The sequence below is a fragment of the Charadrius vociferus genome, unplaced genomic scaffold (assembly GCF_000708025.1).
Source record: "Charadrius vociferus isolate BGI_N301 unplaced genomic scaffold, ASM70802v2 scaffold473, whole genome shotgun sequence".
Lineage (NCBI taxonomy): Eukaryota > Metazoa > Chordata > Aves > Charadriiformes > Charadriidae > Charadrius > Charadrius vociferus.
Genome location: NW_009647444.1, coordinates 1,320,638 through 1,337,432, shown reverse-complemented (window position 1 = coordinate 1,337,432; position 16,795 = coordinate 1,320,638). Strand labels below are relative to the sequence as shown.

Genomic DNA, 16,795 nt, shown 5'->3' with positions numbered 1-16,795 from the left:
GGCAGCCGCAGCCGTAGCAGCGGGCAGGTACCTGGGCTGGTGGGAGGTGTCTCTGCCCACCGCAGGGGGGTTGGAACTGGATGATTCTTAAGGTCCTTTCCAACCTAAACCATTCTATGATTCTATGACTGCTCCAGGTTATTAGAGGGGAAATATGGTTCCTCCACCTTGGCAGTGCAGCTGAGGGCATCCAGAGTTTTCCATCAACTTTGTCTGAATTGTTTTCATCCTGTCTTTCCTCTTACTCTCCCGTTCACTTCCCATGCGTTCACTTCAGTTGATTTGTGTTTACCTCCGCTCCTCTGAGTAATGTAAGAGGATTCAAGGATACTCGTTCCTTTGAAACAGCAGTAGCATTTGTTTTGCTGAGCTTGGGGCATGGTGGTGATCTTTACAACAGCACTTGTTTGCACAACAAGGTCCTCAAGTGGTTCCTGAAGTTGCCATTTCACAGCATGCAATCCATCACGACTTCCAGTTATCAGCTGGGGAGCTTTCCATCACAAGCCCATTTCTCAGCCAACACAGTATTTTGAGTCTTTACATCACCACCTATGAAAAAACGCTTAATATCATTAATATCACGGTTAGGTGTGCAGGCTGGCTCCCAGCACGCTACACGCATATAGGCAATGAACAAATGCCCACAGCCAACCTGGCCCTATGCTGTCAGTGGCGGTCAGTCCCCTTCCCACAAGCTTTAATTCCATGGCACGTTGTATACGGGTTAATAATAAACCCAAAACTTCCTTCTTTCTCAGGCTGACAGCTCTGAAAACAGGTGCCAGGCTAACCTTAGCATTTCAGTTAGTTTTGAATCAGCAGCAGCTGCATAATGAGATCCCCCCCGAGAGCATTAAAGCTCTCCTTTCCAGAAAATTCAGTAAACAGGTTTAAGTATTGGCACACACAGGAACTCACACAAAAGGAATGTACAAAAAACACAGTAATGGGTTTGCAATTCTTGAGTTTAATTACTTCAGCATGTGGGTTTTTCTTACTGTTCAGCCTTCCCCTTTCCACTGCAATCTTTCTTAGGGAACTTGCATAAACAAACACTTTTCCTAGACCAGTACATAAATCAGACACAGATGCACACGTTTTTATTTGCAGTTTTCTCAAGCCTTGTTTTTTCAACTTCTTAAGAGAGAAAGTGTATTAAAAAACTATTATGCAATCAGATCAAATATCTGATGGTGAGATGCACTGAGATCAGAGGACTCCATGATGGAAGAACATGACAGTAATCTGTAACGGGAGCTACGCTTCAGTCTAACCTGTTCAGGAAGTCAGAGTTACAGAATATCAGCCAACTCAAAGAATCTTGTTGTCTGCACTGTGCTGTCAAAGCAGCACAGAAGAAAAGTCTGTTTTTTACTGCCTCACTCTTGGCAAAATTGAGGCCTTTGGAAAGAAATGAAAAAAAAAAAGCAAAACTCAAGGCAGAGACGCAATTCACTGATTTCCCCCCTCTCCCTTTAGCTCACAAAAACTCAAGACTATTCAGCTCTTTGTCTCAAGAAGTAAGCAAAAGAAAGACTAGAAAAGGCTAGGATAAGACATACTCGACAAAAGGCAATTCAAAAGATCCAAACATGTAGGGATCACGAGGTAAAGAACAGTTACAGAGACATGTGAATAAAATGACACTGAAGGCATTACACATATACAGACACTCAGTAGCAAGATCCTCCTCTGCAACTCAAAAGACTGGACAAGGAAGCACAAATCCAATTAAGCAATGCCAGCACAGATAACGTGCATTATCTAGTAGGCTTTAGAATATCAGATTAACTTGGATTCTTGAATATAAAAGATCTCAAAACTTATTAGTTCAGAAACTTTGGAGAGAACAAAGCCTGTAGGTGGCCTGAATTCACAAAGCTGAAAAAATTTTCAAGTAATTGCGCTGGTAAGAATATCATGTGGCATTACACAATGGGTTTTCTACCTGCCTCCAGGCCCCTTCCAGCCCCAACAGCTTTGTATCACTACAGCAAATTTCAGGTTTGTGTGGGTAGCGGTAGATGGTTAAACTCGGTATCAGTGAAGGAGAACTTGCTCCTCCACTGACACCAGGGTGTGATGTCTACATGACAGCTGCTCAAAGAAGTTAGGAAAACAGCGTAGAAAGGAATTTTGGGGAAAGATTTTTTGATTAAGGAGACACTAGTTCTTGTAATTCACTGTCAAAGGACTCAAATGCCTCTAGTTAACTTAGCTTTAAGATTCCACAAGCAGAAAATGCAGGAAGAAGTCCAGTGTGCATACAGGATCAGACAAACAAGCAGCTGCTGCAAGCAGAAGAGAAATCTTAATGTAATGTCTTATGTCAATGCAAGTTACCCCACGACTTTTTTTTATTCCCCCTCTCATTTCAAGTGCAGCTGCTGGACTTTGCTAGACGTGAGTCAGTTCTACTCAAAATTTCTGAGGACACATAACCCGTGAGCTAGGTGCAAGTTACCCTAGAAGAACTGCCATGCAATGTGCATGAGAAATCAGCATTATGCAGGGTGGCAAGCACTTCCTACCACAACACCTACAATCCGTGGCAATGGATGTGTGTTAGCATGTTAAAAAGTAATATTCCACAGTTAAAATGTAATTTTCCATAGGAAAAATGTTCCCTGTACCTAGGAGCGAATCTAGGAGTACGAAAGTGATCTAAGCAGACGCAAACAATTGTAGCCACAAACTATCAAAAAAGAAATCTCAAATTAAAAAAAAAATTAAAAAAAAAATAATCTTACTTCCAAACAGTAGACAAGCCACTTATTGAAACAGGCTCTCAGAAAGAGTAAAATCCATGTTTAAGATATTACACACTACATTGCTATCCAGCTAATAAAAAAAAAACACCCAACAAAAAAACCCATCCAAACTTTACAAACAGGATACAAACAGATTTCCTTTTGCAATAAGGATACTGGATAAAAAGCTATGGAATACGTTGTGGCATGTTTACAGGGAGGTTGTTCTTCCCCTCCGCCCAGTGCCTTCACTCCCACCAGCTCTTGTTTTGAGCTTGTTTTCAGTTTTTCCAGATGTGCTCTTTGCTTGTAGAAAGAGAATTTTCTTTTGTCTATACAGAATAGGACACCCAGGAAGCAGGTGAGGAGCGAGGTCAAACTTCTTGCTGATCCATTTCTTTGTTGTTTATTTCACATCACTGAGCCAGTTACAGATGTTATGCGAGTTCAAGACGTTTCTATCTCGGAGGCCTCTTCTATGAAGTTGGCAACAGGACTGAGGAGCAAGAGTGGAAACAGTTTATACTCTCCATTTCCATCTTCCGAGAGGAGAGGTGGATCACCCATTCCCAGAGCATCCAGAGGCTCAGCCTGGCTTGCTGGAGCTGCTAGCGGCAAGACAGTTTCACTACCCGAAGGAGGCTGAAGAGCAGGCTTCTCCTCCAGGGGAGGCAGCAGAAGGTCTTTCGGATCCTCTATCTTCCCTGCAGCTTCACTCGAAGGTAGTTCTTCAAATAATGAAAGCAGAGGATTGGCCCTGTACTGTATCAGCTGCATATCTGAGGGAAAACAAAGAGTTTAAACTCCAGGCTGCTGTGTCACATAAGCGAAGGCTCTTATTCAAGACAAGGAAAACTGGAGAGGCTGCTTCAAAACATGGTTCACTAAAGAAAGCCATACAGCTGAGCTCTGACAGACTACATCCACAGCTGCAAGAGGGGAGCTAAGGCTCCTGTGTCTGTTACGATCAGTATCTGAAGCACACTTCAAGGCCCCAATACATATGGCATACAGTGGCAACACTGAAGTAGTAAAATGAGTAGCACTGCATTTGTGGGGGTCGTAGCCCATCTAGGAGATACTTCCACAAGGACATTTGCAGTTCTGCTGCCTATTGTGGCACTCTGTCACGTATAAGAAAATGGAAACAGTAAACACCAATGTGGGACATAGGATGGAGCCTCTTAAGATTGAGGCACAGCTTCATCAAGATCAGTGACACATCCCAGTCTTCACAAAAATTTTAAGCCCAGACCAAAGGAGGAGATAAACCATATTACAGGCTACAAAAATTCCACTTCAACACACAGTTTTGGAAGAGTTTGGAACTGCCACAGCTCTCAGTGTTCCTTCCTGCCCACCTTTGCTTCCCGCTGTTTCTCTCTCACTCGCTCCCAGATCTTCAGTGCTCTCTGCCAAGTTTGCAATCTGAAGCAAAACGGACAGAGAGTAAGACAGAATGCTTAACAACAACAACAAAATCCAAGTCTTCACTGACTGGTTAACAAAATTAAAGGTGAAAGGAGGAGGGAAGCGAAATGAAACAGTTTGAGCCCATTGTTGCACATGAGGGCCAGCAAACAGGAACTCCCAGAAGAAGGTACGGTGAAATACAGACAAAATTAACTGATTAAAGCCAAAAAAGCTTCTGACTAGCAAATATTTATTTTACCTTCCAAACCAGAAGCTTTATTATAGTCTGTCTTGCTGGAGTAACACTGTCAAACGTGATTTCATCAATACAATTAACAGCTTGAACACAGGTGCATTTTACCTCAGTTGTGGTCTAAGCTCTTATGACTGGGACATCCTAGTTTAAATATTTCAGGACTACAAAATAAGTGACACTTGCAGGGAGCTTTTTTGGTTTTTTTTGTTTGGTTTTTTTTTTTTTTTTAAACACAAGTCAATTTTACCTACTAGACCAAGAGATGTAAATTTGCACTGGACTTTTGTATGTCCTCTGATGAAATTCCACACAGCCACGTTCAGAATAAATACAGTATATTGCATGATATTTTTCATTTAGTACTTTTCCTTCCATCTTCAGAGAGACTGAAGACACTCAATCTCACCTGAACTATAACCCCAGACCGAGTTATTACTCGGCTAAAAGACATCCTGGGAATCCCTGAGGCTAGGAGAAACAAGCCAAGAAACTGTTCTCACACAGACCAAAAAAGGTCAATATTTTCTATCCTCCTCACTCTAAACAGAAGGTACAGAAGTAATAGATAGGAAAAACAATTTCTCAATACAGACAGCTGATTCAACAAACACCAGTTTGTTTCCCTCTTCCTTATGTTCTCAGGTGTATTCAGAAAGCAAAGAACATGTTATTCAAAGCAAAGCAACAGTTTAAATCAGCCCACTGAGTGTATTACTGCAGCTAGGGATGTAAGACTTGAAATTACCTTGTGAACCCTCTAGAATTCATATATGCCAACAGCAATAACTGAAGACATTAGGTCAGCAGGACTAGATAGAATGGCAGTTTCCTCCTGTGCTATCAATCCAGTCCCTACCCTCAAGCTGCATCACTCAAAATTTAGCTCTCAACATTGTATCAACCCTCCCCATCATAGAAGCAAATCTTACTCTTACGTTTTCCATGCCAGGGGAAGTTTCCATCAAGCTCATATCCAGGGCTGGCAGCTCAGGATTAAGTGTCTGAAAATAAAAACAGACCATATGTCATATAAAAAGGTCCTTAAAACAAATCTTTGGAGAGCTCCTGAAAGGACAGCAGGGTCCAGTGCACCACTCCATCCACTGAAGCACAGGGAAGGCGGCTCCTCCACAGGCCTACAGCAATATGCTTTCAACTCGTGGCAGTAAACTGAGGTCACAAGAGAAGAAACGGACACCATATTTCCCAGCAATTCCAGGATAATCAGGATGTGATGATATGTGACAAAGGCTTGAGAAGGAAAAGAGTCAAATTTTTTCCTTTTTTTTGTCCCCTTAAGTTATGTGTAACAGAAATACTATATGAACTTTAAAAGGCTCTCAACGTTACCTTGTACATCGTTAGACTCCTAGAATGACTATGCAACATTCTACCCATAACTATTTGTTTTTCAGGATTTTCCCCCCTCCTGCCCGTTAAAACATGGAATAAACCAGTAAAGTTTCATAATGCAACCTAATCAGTATTTTTTAAAAATCAGAAAAAGTGAAGAGAGACACTCACATCGCTGAAAGCTTCAGAACCAAAGTTATACTGCTTCCCAGATAACATTGCTTGGAGCTCTTCAAGGCTGGCGTCAATGCAATTAAGAAAATCCTGAATTTCTTCTCTAAAAGACAAAATGATAGAGTACTGTAAGAAACAGTTGGCAGTTAGGGCTTTCTTCTGCACCACGTGGCAGAAATGATCTGCTAACCTCGCAGTTGTTACAGCTGTGGGGCAAGATGAGAGCCAGACCAGGCTGCTCCCAATCCAGAGTAGTTTATTGTCAAATGAACAAAACCGTGTTCCTTTATCACTTTTCATGGTCCAACTCTTTGAAGGACATGTACACGGAAGACTATCCGAACAGCAAGTATAATAATAGCTATCATATCAAAAAGCAGTTCCTCCTTCCATACCTATTTCCTCCTTCATTTTAATATCTTTTGAATGTTCTCAGATCCCAGCCTATATACCAGTATCTGTTTAAACTGAGGCCTGATGGCTTTCACCTGGGGACAACAAATGATAAGCAAAGGGCTGGAAATATCTGGATCTGAAGGAACGCAACCTATTTTGAAACATCAGACCGTTGCCAAATTGTACACATTCCCAAGGGACAGTGAATGAAGCGGAAAGGACGCTGCATGTGCCAGTACTGAACTTCTCACCGCGCTGCAAGCTGCCTCCTGTGCGGGAATACTCAGCTACAGGCACCAGATTGCTCCAAGGCACTGCCTTGCATTTTGCAGTGCCAAATGGAGTCAGATATTCCAGGGCCTTCAGACTACACTGGGTGCTGTGACACATCATCTCAGTTAACCACAGCAGCAGAACCGTCAGAAACAAGAACTAAAGTTTGTTCCTCGATCCAGCTCATCCTGCAGCCACAAAGATAACGGCACCGATAAAGCTCAGGGGCCAGTGCAGATCTGGGAACTGCTCAAGGAGCAGCACTGCTGAGTGTGAAACCACAGCCTGCGTGATTTTGATCCCAGGGGTGAGTCTGATCTGACAATGCACAAGGGAAACGAAACCTTTGCAAAAATGAGGGGCGAAGAAAGGAAGCAACAGTGAAACAACATCAGGCTACTACTGATACAAATCCATAGCCAGTTCTAGGAAAGAAAGCAGCACACGACGCCCTTCTGAGATCACTGCCCTCAATCTCCTGTTTGGCAGCACTTGGCAGTGTCAGGAGTTGGCGATATGAGGGGTGATGTGACAGACTGACCTCACCGATCCTCAGCCTGACACACCAGAAGTCAGGCACAATTATTATCAGAGATGGGACAGAGGAACTTGCCCTGCTTTTACTGTAGGATGCTAACCCTTGTCTTTTTCAAGACCTACTAACGAAAGGGCAGAAAATTCAGTTCATCAAGGACATTTAAAAAGCTAATTCACTATGTTCTGCAAAACACATCCTCTAAAATTTGACAAGATCCCACAAGATGACGACAGCTTCCCACAAGATGACGACAGTTTCCAGAAACAAGTTAATACCTGTCCAGTAAAGGATCATTTTGGTTTCCAGAGTTGTTCTCGTTCAAGATGGAGTCAATCACTGACACGGGGTCTTCTGGAGCATTAGGTTGTGCAGTATGGAGTTCCACAGCAACGTTTTCTGTTTCACTGGATTTATTGACATCATTTATATGAACTGGTGGGATCGGTTCTGCACAACTTAACTCATTCGGCTGCGATACTTGACAAATAGGTAAGCCAGGATCCAGAGCTGCCTGTGTCTCTCTAAAATACGACCCAAAGAGAAACAACACATAGGAGAATTCATCAACAGTATCTCAAATCTTAACACCTAATAAAGTCAAGCTAGTCAAGAGTTGAAACAACCAAATGGCCTTTAGAAAAAGAAGAAAAGTACCTTCCTAAAGGCAGACAGAGAATCTCTTATTACAGCTTATACAGATAGCATGTACCAGAGCAAAACACACCATTTTGCCAGGCCAAAAGTGGCAAAATAGCATATGGAAATTATAGGGAGGAGGGAAGCTCCTAACATTGTATCTCTGGAAATAAAAGATTCCAAATTGGCTCATATTTCACTTTGGATGTTAACAACTAAATGGGTTTTCACAAGAATCTGATGCCACACAAAGGAATGCCTTCCCTTCAGTAATGTTTAGCGTAACAGCAGCGAGAGTAGTACTGAAACTGGAGATAAAACTATACATCTTCATTTGTCTACTAGTAACCTATATACATTTTGGAGTGTTTATTTGTAACCTATAAATGCATTCAGGTCCCTGTCCAGTCGAGAAGTATGTGCTTCTTTGTTGAACAGACAGAAAAGCCTCAGCAAATTAAACTTCAGCTGCCCATCAGCTTGATAGGCCTTCAGGCACTCCTGAAGAGATGTGAGCTCTTAAAAAGCTTTGCTGACCATGACCAATGCTACATGCTGTATAACAGACAGCCTACAAACAGGCCTGTCATACACAAATAAGTAAGAACTTCAGAGAGGCTGTTTCCCAGAATATGGATCGCTTACACTAACATAACTACCTAGTTAACAACCCAAGCATAAATACTTCCACATCCTTTCAACATACCTGGCTCTGCCACTTGTGTGTGCCACAGCAAGGAGACCATCGGTGGCATTTTCCAGGGTATCAGTGATATCTCGAATGATGAGACCTGTACCATTTCCATCCTCGTCATCTGCATTATGTTCAGAAAAAGCCATCTGCAGGATACAGCAAACAGAATGAGTAAACCAAAAGGTCTGAATTTTTTGACGTTGAAGCTCCATTCTTCTTGCAGCTTCTCTTTCCTGTTTGGATTTCATTTATGACTAGTCATACTGATTTGCATGGTTTTACAGACAGAGCAATGCTTTAAAGCTGCCCATTTCAAAATGGAGTGCATTGGATTATAAGATTAGGGTATTAATAGTTACAAGGAAGACTTTGAGATCACTGTGTATCATCCTGTCCAACCCACTGTCCCTTTCCCTGGGAAGACTTACTGCTTGGCCACTCTCCACCGGTATGCGAACATACTGACGACTGTATTTGGAAGGTGAAGCACCTGCAGCATCCGTTAGAGACCTGAGACAAAATATGGCTTTAGCGTATAGTTCCACAGCAAAAAGCTGTAGCAATGCCAAATACGTGCAGTAACGGTTAGAACAATCATTCTTTCACTTCTAAGAAAACTGGCCTTTGGAAATGTTTTTTAGTAAGTATACTGCAGATGGGTTGCATTCTAAACATGCTTTTTGTTTTGAATAAGTCAGTCACATTTGCACATTTTGAAAGAGTTACGATTTCTGTGCCATTTGAAATTTAAAATGTATAGTATATTCTCTTCCCACCCATTTTTTTTAGCGATAAAGAAGAGGAAATATTTATTTCACACTTTATTCAACCTCCATCAGCTTTCTCAAGTTTGAATATACAAGTGATAAAAATACTCTTCATACACTTTTAAGTATCCTGCTTCTAGAAGCAGTTTATCCATATAATTCACATCTGACACTGATTTGTGACCTATCCAGTAATTACCTTTTTCTTTTGACCCCAACAATATAATTTCCTCGCATCAGACTTAGTATAAATTGAAGAATCTAAAAAGGAAAAACAAAAAACCAAAAAAGCGGTCAGTATAGCAATCCTAATGTTAAATTACTAATTCAGATAGGTAAATTAAAAATCCATTTGTGTTCATGTCTTAAAAAACAAAATGATAGTTACAAATGGCATTGAAAAGTTATCTCACTTGGACAGGTTTGGTGTGGTTGTTTTTTTTTTAATGTAATATAATACCACAAGTCACTAGAGGATGCCAGACCAGAAACAGCTGAGGAGGAAAATAGAAAATTTGTTCCAGTGCAGAAGCTCCTATAGTTTCTGGGTTCCAAGTTTACTTCTTGAGTGGTCTAAGTATGTCATGGTCCAAGATCTTTCACAGACTCCACGTGCCTGCAATCTCTTGGTTTAGGCTCCTGTTACCATGCACTGCCTTCAGCCCCATGGTTACCCCAGGTCAGCTTTTACTGATTTCTCTCCAAATAAGATTCACTGAGATTTCAAACATATTGAAATCTTTTTTCACTATGACTTTTCCTTAGTATTTTGCTCGTGGTTCTTTGCTGTGCTACTTCTGGGACACTCAGGAACTGTGAACATTTTCTTTATGCTGTATTAATATAGGCTGTTCAGCTCTGTGTCATTTGTCATTCTACATAAGCAAAGAATGCCATCAAGTATCACAGAGGCAGGAATAAGGATGGTAGCACTGAAGATGCTGCAATGGTACCTTAGACAGCAGCTTCTGTTGTTGACTGTGCTTCTGCCTTAGAACTGCCACTTCTTTCCACAGGGCCTTATTTTCTCTGCAATGCAGAATAAATCAGAAGACAGAGGATGAACAGAGTTTACTTTATATGCTTTAGTTTTACAGCTTTCAAACTTTCACAGTACCTTGCAGGACCAATGGCAACATTCCTTCCATGGATAACTAACATTCAGTTAATCCAATCCACTAGTATAAACTCTGGGTTAAATTAAGTCCATTTTCCATCAGGTAGGACCAAACACTCACTAATAAGGATATTCTCACCCTCTGCTGCTCCATCAATAATCTTGATCTGAGGTATTCCTTCAAAGCCTCAAAGCTTTCAAACAAAGACGCAGTGTTTGAAAACAGGCTGAGCGTAACACAGACCACCTCAGAACAGTTTCAAAGTTTGTTCTCACTCACTGCATGTAACCCTGTTTTCTGTTTAGAAAAGGAAATGCTTTGATTGCCCTAAAAAAAAACTAGGACGGGTGATGGCAACCAAAATGAAACCTCAAGATAGTCAACAAACTCCCAGTCTTAATCTCTGGTCTGCAACTGAATTATAAAAACAAACAAGATTCAGAATGTTGTGTGGGGTTGAAATGAGGATTCTTAGGAAAAAAGAAAAAAAAAAAGCTTCACCTGTTTCCAGTTCAAATGTAACCCACATTTAGAGTCAAGCTCCATTAGATACAAGCAACATTCAATGTATAAGTGCCTCTGAAACAGATGGAGTCTACCTCCTCATGTTAGCCAGCCTGACATCCATGTTGTTCTGCTGCTCTCTCATCTCCTGGACTTCAGACAGTACTTTGTGCAAATCCTCTGTACAGACCTTGAGATCCTCAGTTCTTACTGCAGATACCTAAAATAGGACCGGGTTACACAGGCTTTACTATGAATAGTGCCTTGCAGACTCCTTTCTACAACAGTGTAGTTAGTCGGTAGGAAAACAGGTACAAACTCCATTAGAAGATTAGATAACACTCTAATTCTTGTGTATCACAAAACACTGCAATTTCTATAGATAACAGACGTTAGGACAGTCTATACTGTCCTACGTATGAAAAAACCAAGATGTCAATTAAAACACGAGATTACCACTTTGTACTTGTAGACAGTAGATTCACCATTGTAATTCATGACAAAAACCTACCACTGATTGAAAATGGCCTTCCTTAGGGGGCTCTCTCTGACAGGTCTGGCGACAGCTTGCCCTCTAGTGTCAGAGTAAGACACCAGGCAAAACCAAACCAAAATTGACAGTGGAGTAAGAAAGAGATGATCGCGTTTCTTTTAGGTGTGGGTAAATCTGCCAGCACAGGAGTAACAAATTTCCATTAAGTTACTGGGAAGGGGGGGAGGAGAAAAAAAAAAAAAGTTATCTAATTAGATGCATCCTGTTCAATTTGAAAATTTGTCCCATACCACCTGAATTGCAGATTCCTATACTGGTGTTTCCTCTATTACCTTTCAGCTCAGTGACGTTCCATAATTATGGAGACTTGTCTCCAGAAAGTCAAAGTCCAAACTGCTCTTCTGCCCACAGCAGAATCCATGAATGCCACCTCTTCAAATGATGGCGGAAGAGTCATCAGAAAGCAAAAAGCTCGCTCTCTTCTCCCCACACTTCCATACTCAAAATTTCCCAATTCCTTCAGCAACTCTCTGTGTGGTGGTGGCCCTGATGACTAACACACAATTCAGGATTTTGAAGATGATATGTGTGGTGCACCACACACCTGAATGACATGTCCAGGTTTTGGGGGCATAATTTTTAAAATCATTTAGCCAAACACTGACCATAACTGTACCAAATGGAGTTGCACGAGGTACCCACCAGATGTCCCTTCCAACCTACAGCACGCTATGATTTTTCTTACTATTCTACTAAATTCCAAGGGGGAGGTGAAAGCATCTGGGACTGGCCTGTTGAAGTGCTACGTAACTTCCATGCAGGTTGGCTCACAGATCCCTTTTTTCCAAAGGAGAATGGGACCTATGGTGTTGTAAAATAACATCCCATCGCTTCATGATGAAAAAAAATGTAATTGTTACATAATCGCTCCACAGAAATAACTAACCACTTTCTTAACATAACCCAGTGTTACACAGGATGGACTGAACAACCAAACAGTTCTCTCTGTCTACATTTTTAGATGCTTTGCTATTTGTTGCGGATACTACCTTATGCTAAGGTACACGAGCTGTATCCCAAATGAAATTCACAGTGGGCTGATTTCTCTTCAGCGTACCACCTCTCCATGGGGAAGACACCCCAAAGATGCAGAGAGCAGGTGGAGATTTCAAATGCAGTCAGTCTGCCTCCAAAAAAAGGGCCAACTAAAACATTCCGCCCAAGTGCAAGGAATTGCTCTCTTCAGAGTCTCTAACTAGATAATAAGGATGTCAAGACTGAAGCACGCCAGCAGAGCTAACACTAAAAGGGAGTTAATAAAGGAAGTCCTGCATTCAAACTTGCATTCCTGTTAGGGGCTTGAAATCCGGTTTACAGCAAGTACCGAACTATGACTCCATTCCAGACAGTAAAAGAGCAAGAAAAACTAATGGACATTTTGCAAAAAAAAAAAAAAAATCACAAACATTTCCTGTGCAACAAAGAATATGTTTCACCAACCCATTCAATAGTTTCATACGAATGCCTCTGGCACTAACTAGAGCTTTTGTCTTTCCATCTAGAACACTCCACCCAGTGCAACACTCCTGGGATGCGCGGTGCCGTACACAACACCCTCAGCCGACTGCCCCAACATACCAGCAAGCAAGGCGTGCGAGTTGAGACAAGTTAGCGATTACGGCATCTGGGAAGAGCACAGGCCTGAGTCAGAGAAGCAACTGTACAACTATACTTAATGAATTGTGATTCTGAGCTGAGACAGCTCAGTGAAGAATCGATCAAAACACAATTGTGACTCTCAAGCCTGCCCTGTGCTTTTATTAACTTGGGCAATGTAGCTACCACATTACGACATTCTAAAGAAAAGATTCTGCAGTTCAAATGTCAACATGATGTATCATGATACTCTCTTTCGCTGGCAGCCAGGATATTATGGGCTGAATGTGCCAATAGAGGATAAATATCTGTGCAGAAACAGGTCAGACAAGGCCTGAATGTACAAAAGAAGAATGGAAAGCGCTAATAAAGATGTAGCTTAGTGGCAACACAGTTTTGGAGGAACAATGTAATTTATGCAAACTCACCCAAATGAACTGATTACTGATGCCCTTGCTCATTTTCAATAAGCACCAAATGGGAATGTAATTTCTTTTACTTCTTTCACTTTGTGATTCTTTCTAGCTCTGCTATGCTGGCAGAACTGAAGACCATGATAAGCTGTAACCGGGTATATAAACTCTCGGTGGAGAAAGGGCTCTAGTTCAACAGCTCTGAAGAACATGGTCTTACTCCAGTGCATTGCTAAACAAGAGCAGGGTGTGTTTTGTCTAAAAGCTGGCATGAGGAGGCCAAGCCAAGCATCAGCCTGGCATTCAGGAGGGAGGTACAAAGGCTTGCATCATGATGCACAACCTTGGTTCCCATGCAACTTGTTGACTGTGAAGTGTTTGAACCCCCCAGACATGTTCTTGATAAGCTCTTTTTCATAACAAAGTGAAGTAAATACATGCTTAGACTGTACCTTGCGCTTGATGTTTTCCAGTAGATGTGCCTTCCCTTGCTTGAAGAAAGGGTGCTGGAACTCAATGACTGAGCTTTTCTCCGCTGTAATCATACCATTCTCCAGAGCAATCACCTTCCTGAAACCATCTGTGGAGAGGCATTAACAAAGTGATTTCTTTCAGTGCCAAGCTGACTGGTACAACACATAGCTAAAGAAAACCCCAAGGCTATTGAAATACCTACAGCACTACAGTTACGGGGAGCAGAAACTATGAAAAACAGCCAAAGTAGCTTTTCTTTGGTGCTCAGTGATTTGACTACTCCGATCCTCACAGCTAGGGAACACATCCACAATACCATCAAATGGCCTTGCAGGATCTACAAACTGCACGCATGGCAGAGGCCAGTTAATGTCCGCAAGCAAGACAGGGATGTCTGAATAATCACAAAACTTAGTTAGAAATGAGATTTATTAGGACATCTTGAATAAAATCTTGTCCCAGTGTAAGTAGTGGAGTGGTGCACCTTCCCTTTCATTCCTATAATCCCAGACAACTACATATCAAAACAAATGATGGATCTACAGAATAAAGTAAGGAAGAGAAATTAGTTCTCAGCCTATGCAAACACATGCACACAGAATACTTTCTTCATACTGGACTGCCTGCATGAAATAAGACATTGCCAGCTCTGTTTCCATCACTGCCTCAAATACCACAGGGTAGACAGAAAATACAGTTGACAGACTAATCCGTATCTCTCCTCATTCAAGTTTTTAACGTAGGTAATGTATTCCAGTTTCACAGCGCCTCAACAGTGCTATCATTAGAAAACTTCACTTGAAGCTAGGATAGATCCAGCAGGAAAAGGCCATCGAACTGCACGTCTTCATAGGGATATTTGCATGTTAGCATTTACCCTTGCTACAAGGCAACAGGCAATTGTTTGTTTGCATTATCCTTTGACACTTGAGTGATGGAGTCTCAACACTTGACACAAACAGCAGCATCTACCCTGTGTCAAGAGGCTAAATGTGTGCTTTCTCTCTCATGTCTGACAAAATCTAAATAGGCATCAGCTAGAGAGACCAGGCAAACCTACAGGGCAAGGACAGAGCGCTCCTCCCCCTTACTCCGAATGGAAATTCTAAGTAAGGCGGCCATCTTCTCCGCAGTTTGTACCTTCACCCAGTCCATAAGCTATTTGCTGCAAAACAACTATTTCTGCTGCGTGTTGCAGCCCCGCACGTTGTACTACACCTCAGAATAACCACCTCACTCCAGCTTCTTTGCCTGAGCAAGTTGTACCTGTGTTCTACAACAGACGCGACATGATGCTCAGAATGAGCACAGAAAACATAATGAAAAACTTAGTCCAGCTCGATCCATCAGTGTGACTAAGCTTGTTTCAACACAGCAATGCAGGCAACAGCATGATCCAGACAATTTGTTTCATATACTAGATGTATGGGTGTAGATATGGCCTTTGTTCCTCTAGCTAACCATAAGTCTGCTGTTACTGTTACCATTAACAGTACGACCACTGGAGCCCAGTGAATTCTACCCAAGCTTTAGGTACCAGCACACGAAACAACATTATTACAGTTGTTGCTCCAAAGGACTCAGAGCTGAAACACAGAAAACAAAGACTAAGCCAAGCTCTACTATCATTCTTTTCTTTTGCAAAGCAAACTCAAGACCAGAATTCAGGCTTTCAGGGTAGAAGACCTGCCAAGTCAATTGCTTTGCTTAAAGAAATTCAAATCCATGCCAAGTGGCAATGAACTTGGCAGAAAGACTACATAAGAACAGCTAATGCTTACACATGTTAAGCTGTCGTATGAAGCTGGAGATATTGTTGTGTTTGAAGTACTTGGGGAGCAGCTCCTTGGCAAACCTCTGCTCATCCAGAATGCAGAAATTCTCACCATTCTAGGAAATAAGCAGAAGTAACAGTTAGAGAACAAGCACAATTTTTCTAAGGTGTTACTCATATGTCAAGATCATAAATCAACAGAGACAGTTCCTACAACAAGGAAGGGCAAAACACTCAAAGGGAATTGTCTGTGTGAGTACTTCTGAGTACTTGGGACTGCGCTGAAAAGTTTGAATCCAAAAAAACAGTTACATGGAACACTTCTATTGAATCGGAGATTTTTTTAAAGCTCTGAAGTTTCAATCTTAATCCAAAGAAAATCGTTCTAAAACCCCATGTATCCGCTGCTCTCTTCATCCACAGGAAACATAAATATTGCCCAAGCACAATGGAATTTTGCCACTAGAGGGCTTTTATCTCTCTCGATCAGTTTGCCCAGCTCCTGACGGGATTCTTCCATTGTATGTACTATGTCACCACTAAAAATAACCAAGTAACATTGCCGAGTTACTTAAAGTTCAGACAACACAACCCAGCAATGACAAAGGGTAACTGCGACAAGCGCAGTTTCAGATTTATCATATTCTCAGGTTCAAATTTCCCCACACCCGGCAGGTCTTTGTATCATTTCTACGCTGGTCACAAGAGAACAAAAATACTACGTTCCTTTTCATCTTTGCCTTTGTAAAGGCCAAACCTCCGGGAAAAAAAAAAAAAAAAAAAAAAAAAGTGGAGGAAAAGCTACGGAATTAAAAGTGCCGGGGGACAAAAATAAACACGGTGTTTGTGGCAGACGTCACATTAATCTGTGTATGTTTGCAATGTCCCACGCCCGAAGGCACACCGGCCCAACGAGGCCTGTCTTCCAAATCTCAGCGAGAAAAAAAAATAATTTAAAAGTTAATTACTTCTTAAAGTGCCTTTTCCACCGAGCGCCACCACTTTCGAGCTAATTACACCTAGTTCAAAGATTTTTAACACGCGGCTGTGCTCCGCCGGGCGATGCCGCGTCCCTTTGAGCCGCCACGCCTGGGCACTGCGCAGGCAGCA

At 41.7% G+C, this 16,795-nt stretch overlaps 1 protein-coding gene across 1 annotated transcript; it reads right to left on the bottom strand.

Moving 5' to 3' along the window:
* Nucleotides 1-3,200: 3,200 nt before the first annotated feature.
* LOC104282570 (heat shock factor protein 3-like) lies at nucleotides 3,201-15,795 on the bottom strand. The gene is made up of 12 exons (XM_009880673.1): nucleotides 15,693-15,795; nucleotides 13,890-14,017; nucleotides 10,971-11,095; nucleotides 10,207-10,282; nucleotides 9,453-9,514; nucleotides 8,915-8,996; nucleotides 8,499-8,632; nucleotides 7,432-7,677; nucleotides 5,947-6,052; nucleotides 5,358-5,423; nucleotides 4,115-4,181; nucleotides 3,201-3,532 (listed from the first exon to the last, which is right to left on the bottom strand). Exons 1-12 carry the CDS (start codon nucleotides 15,694-15,696, stop codon nucleotides 3,201-3,203), a joined length of 1,428 nt encoding a protein of 475 aa, XP_009878975.1. The 5' UTR covers nucleotides 15,697-15,795.
* Nucleotides 15,796-16,795: the final 1,000 nt, after the last annotated feature.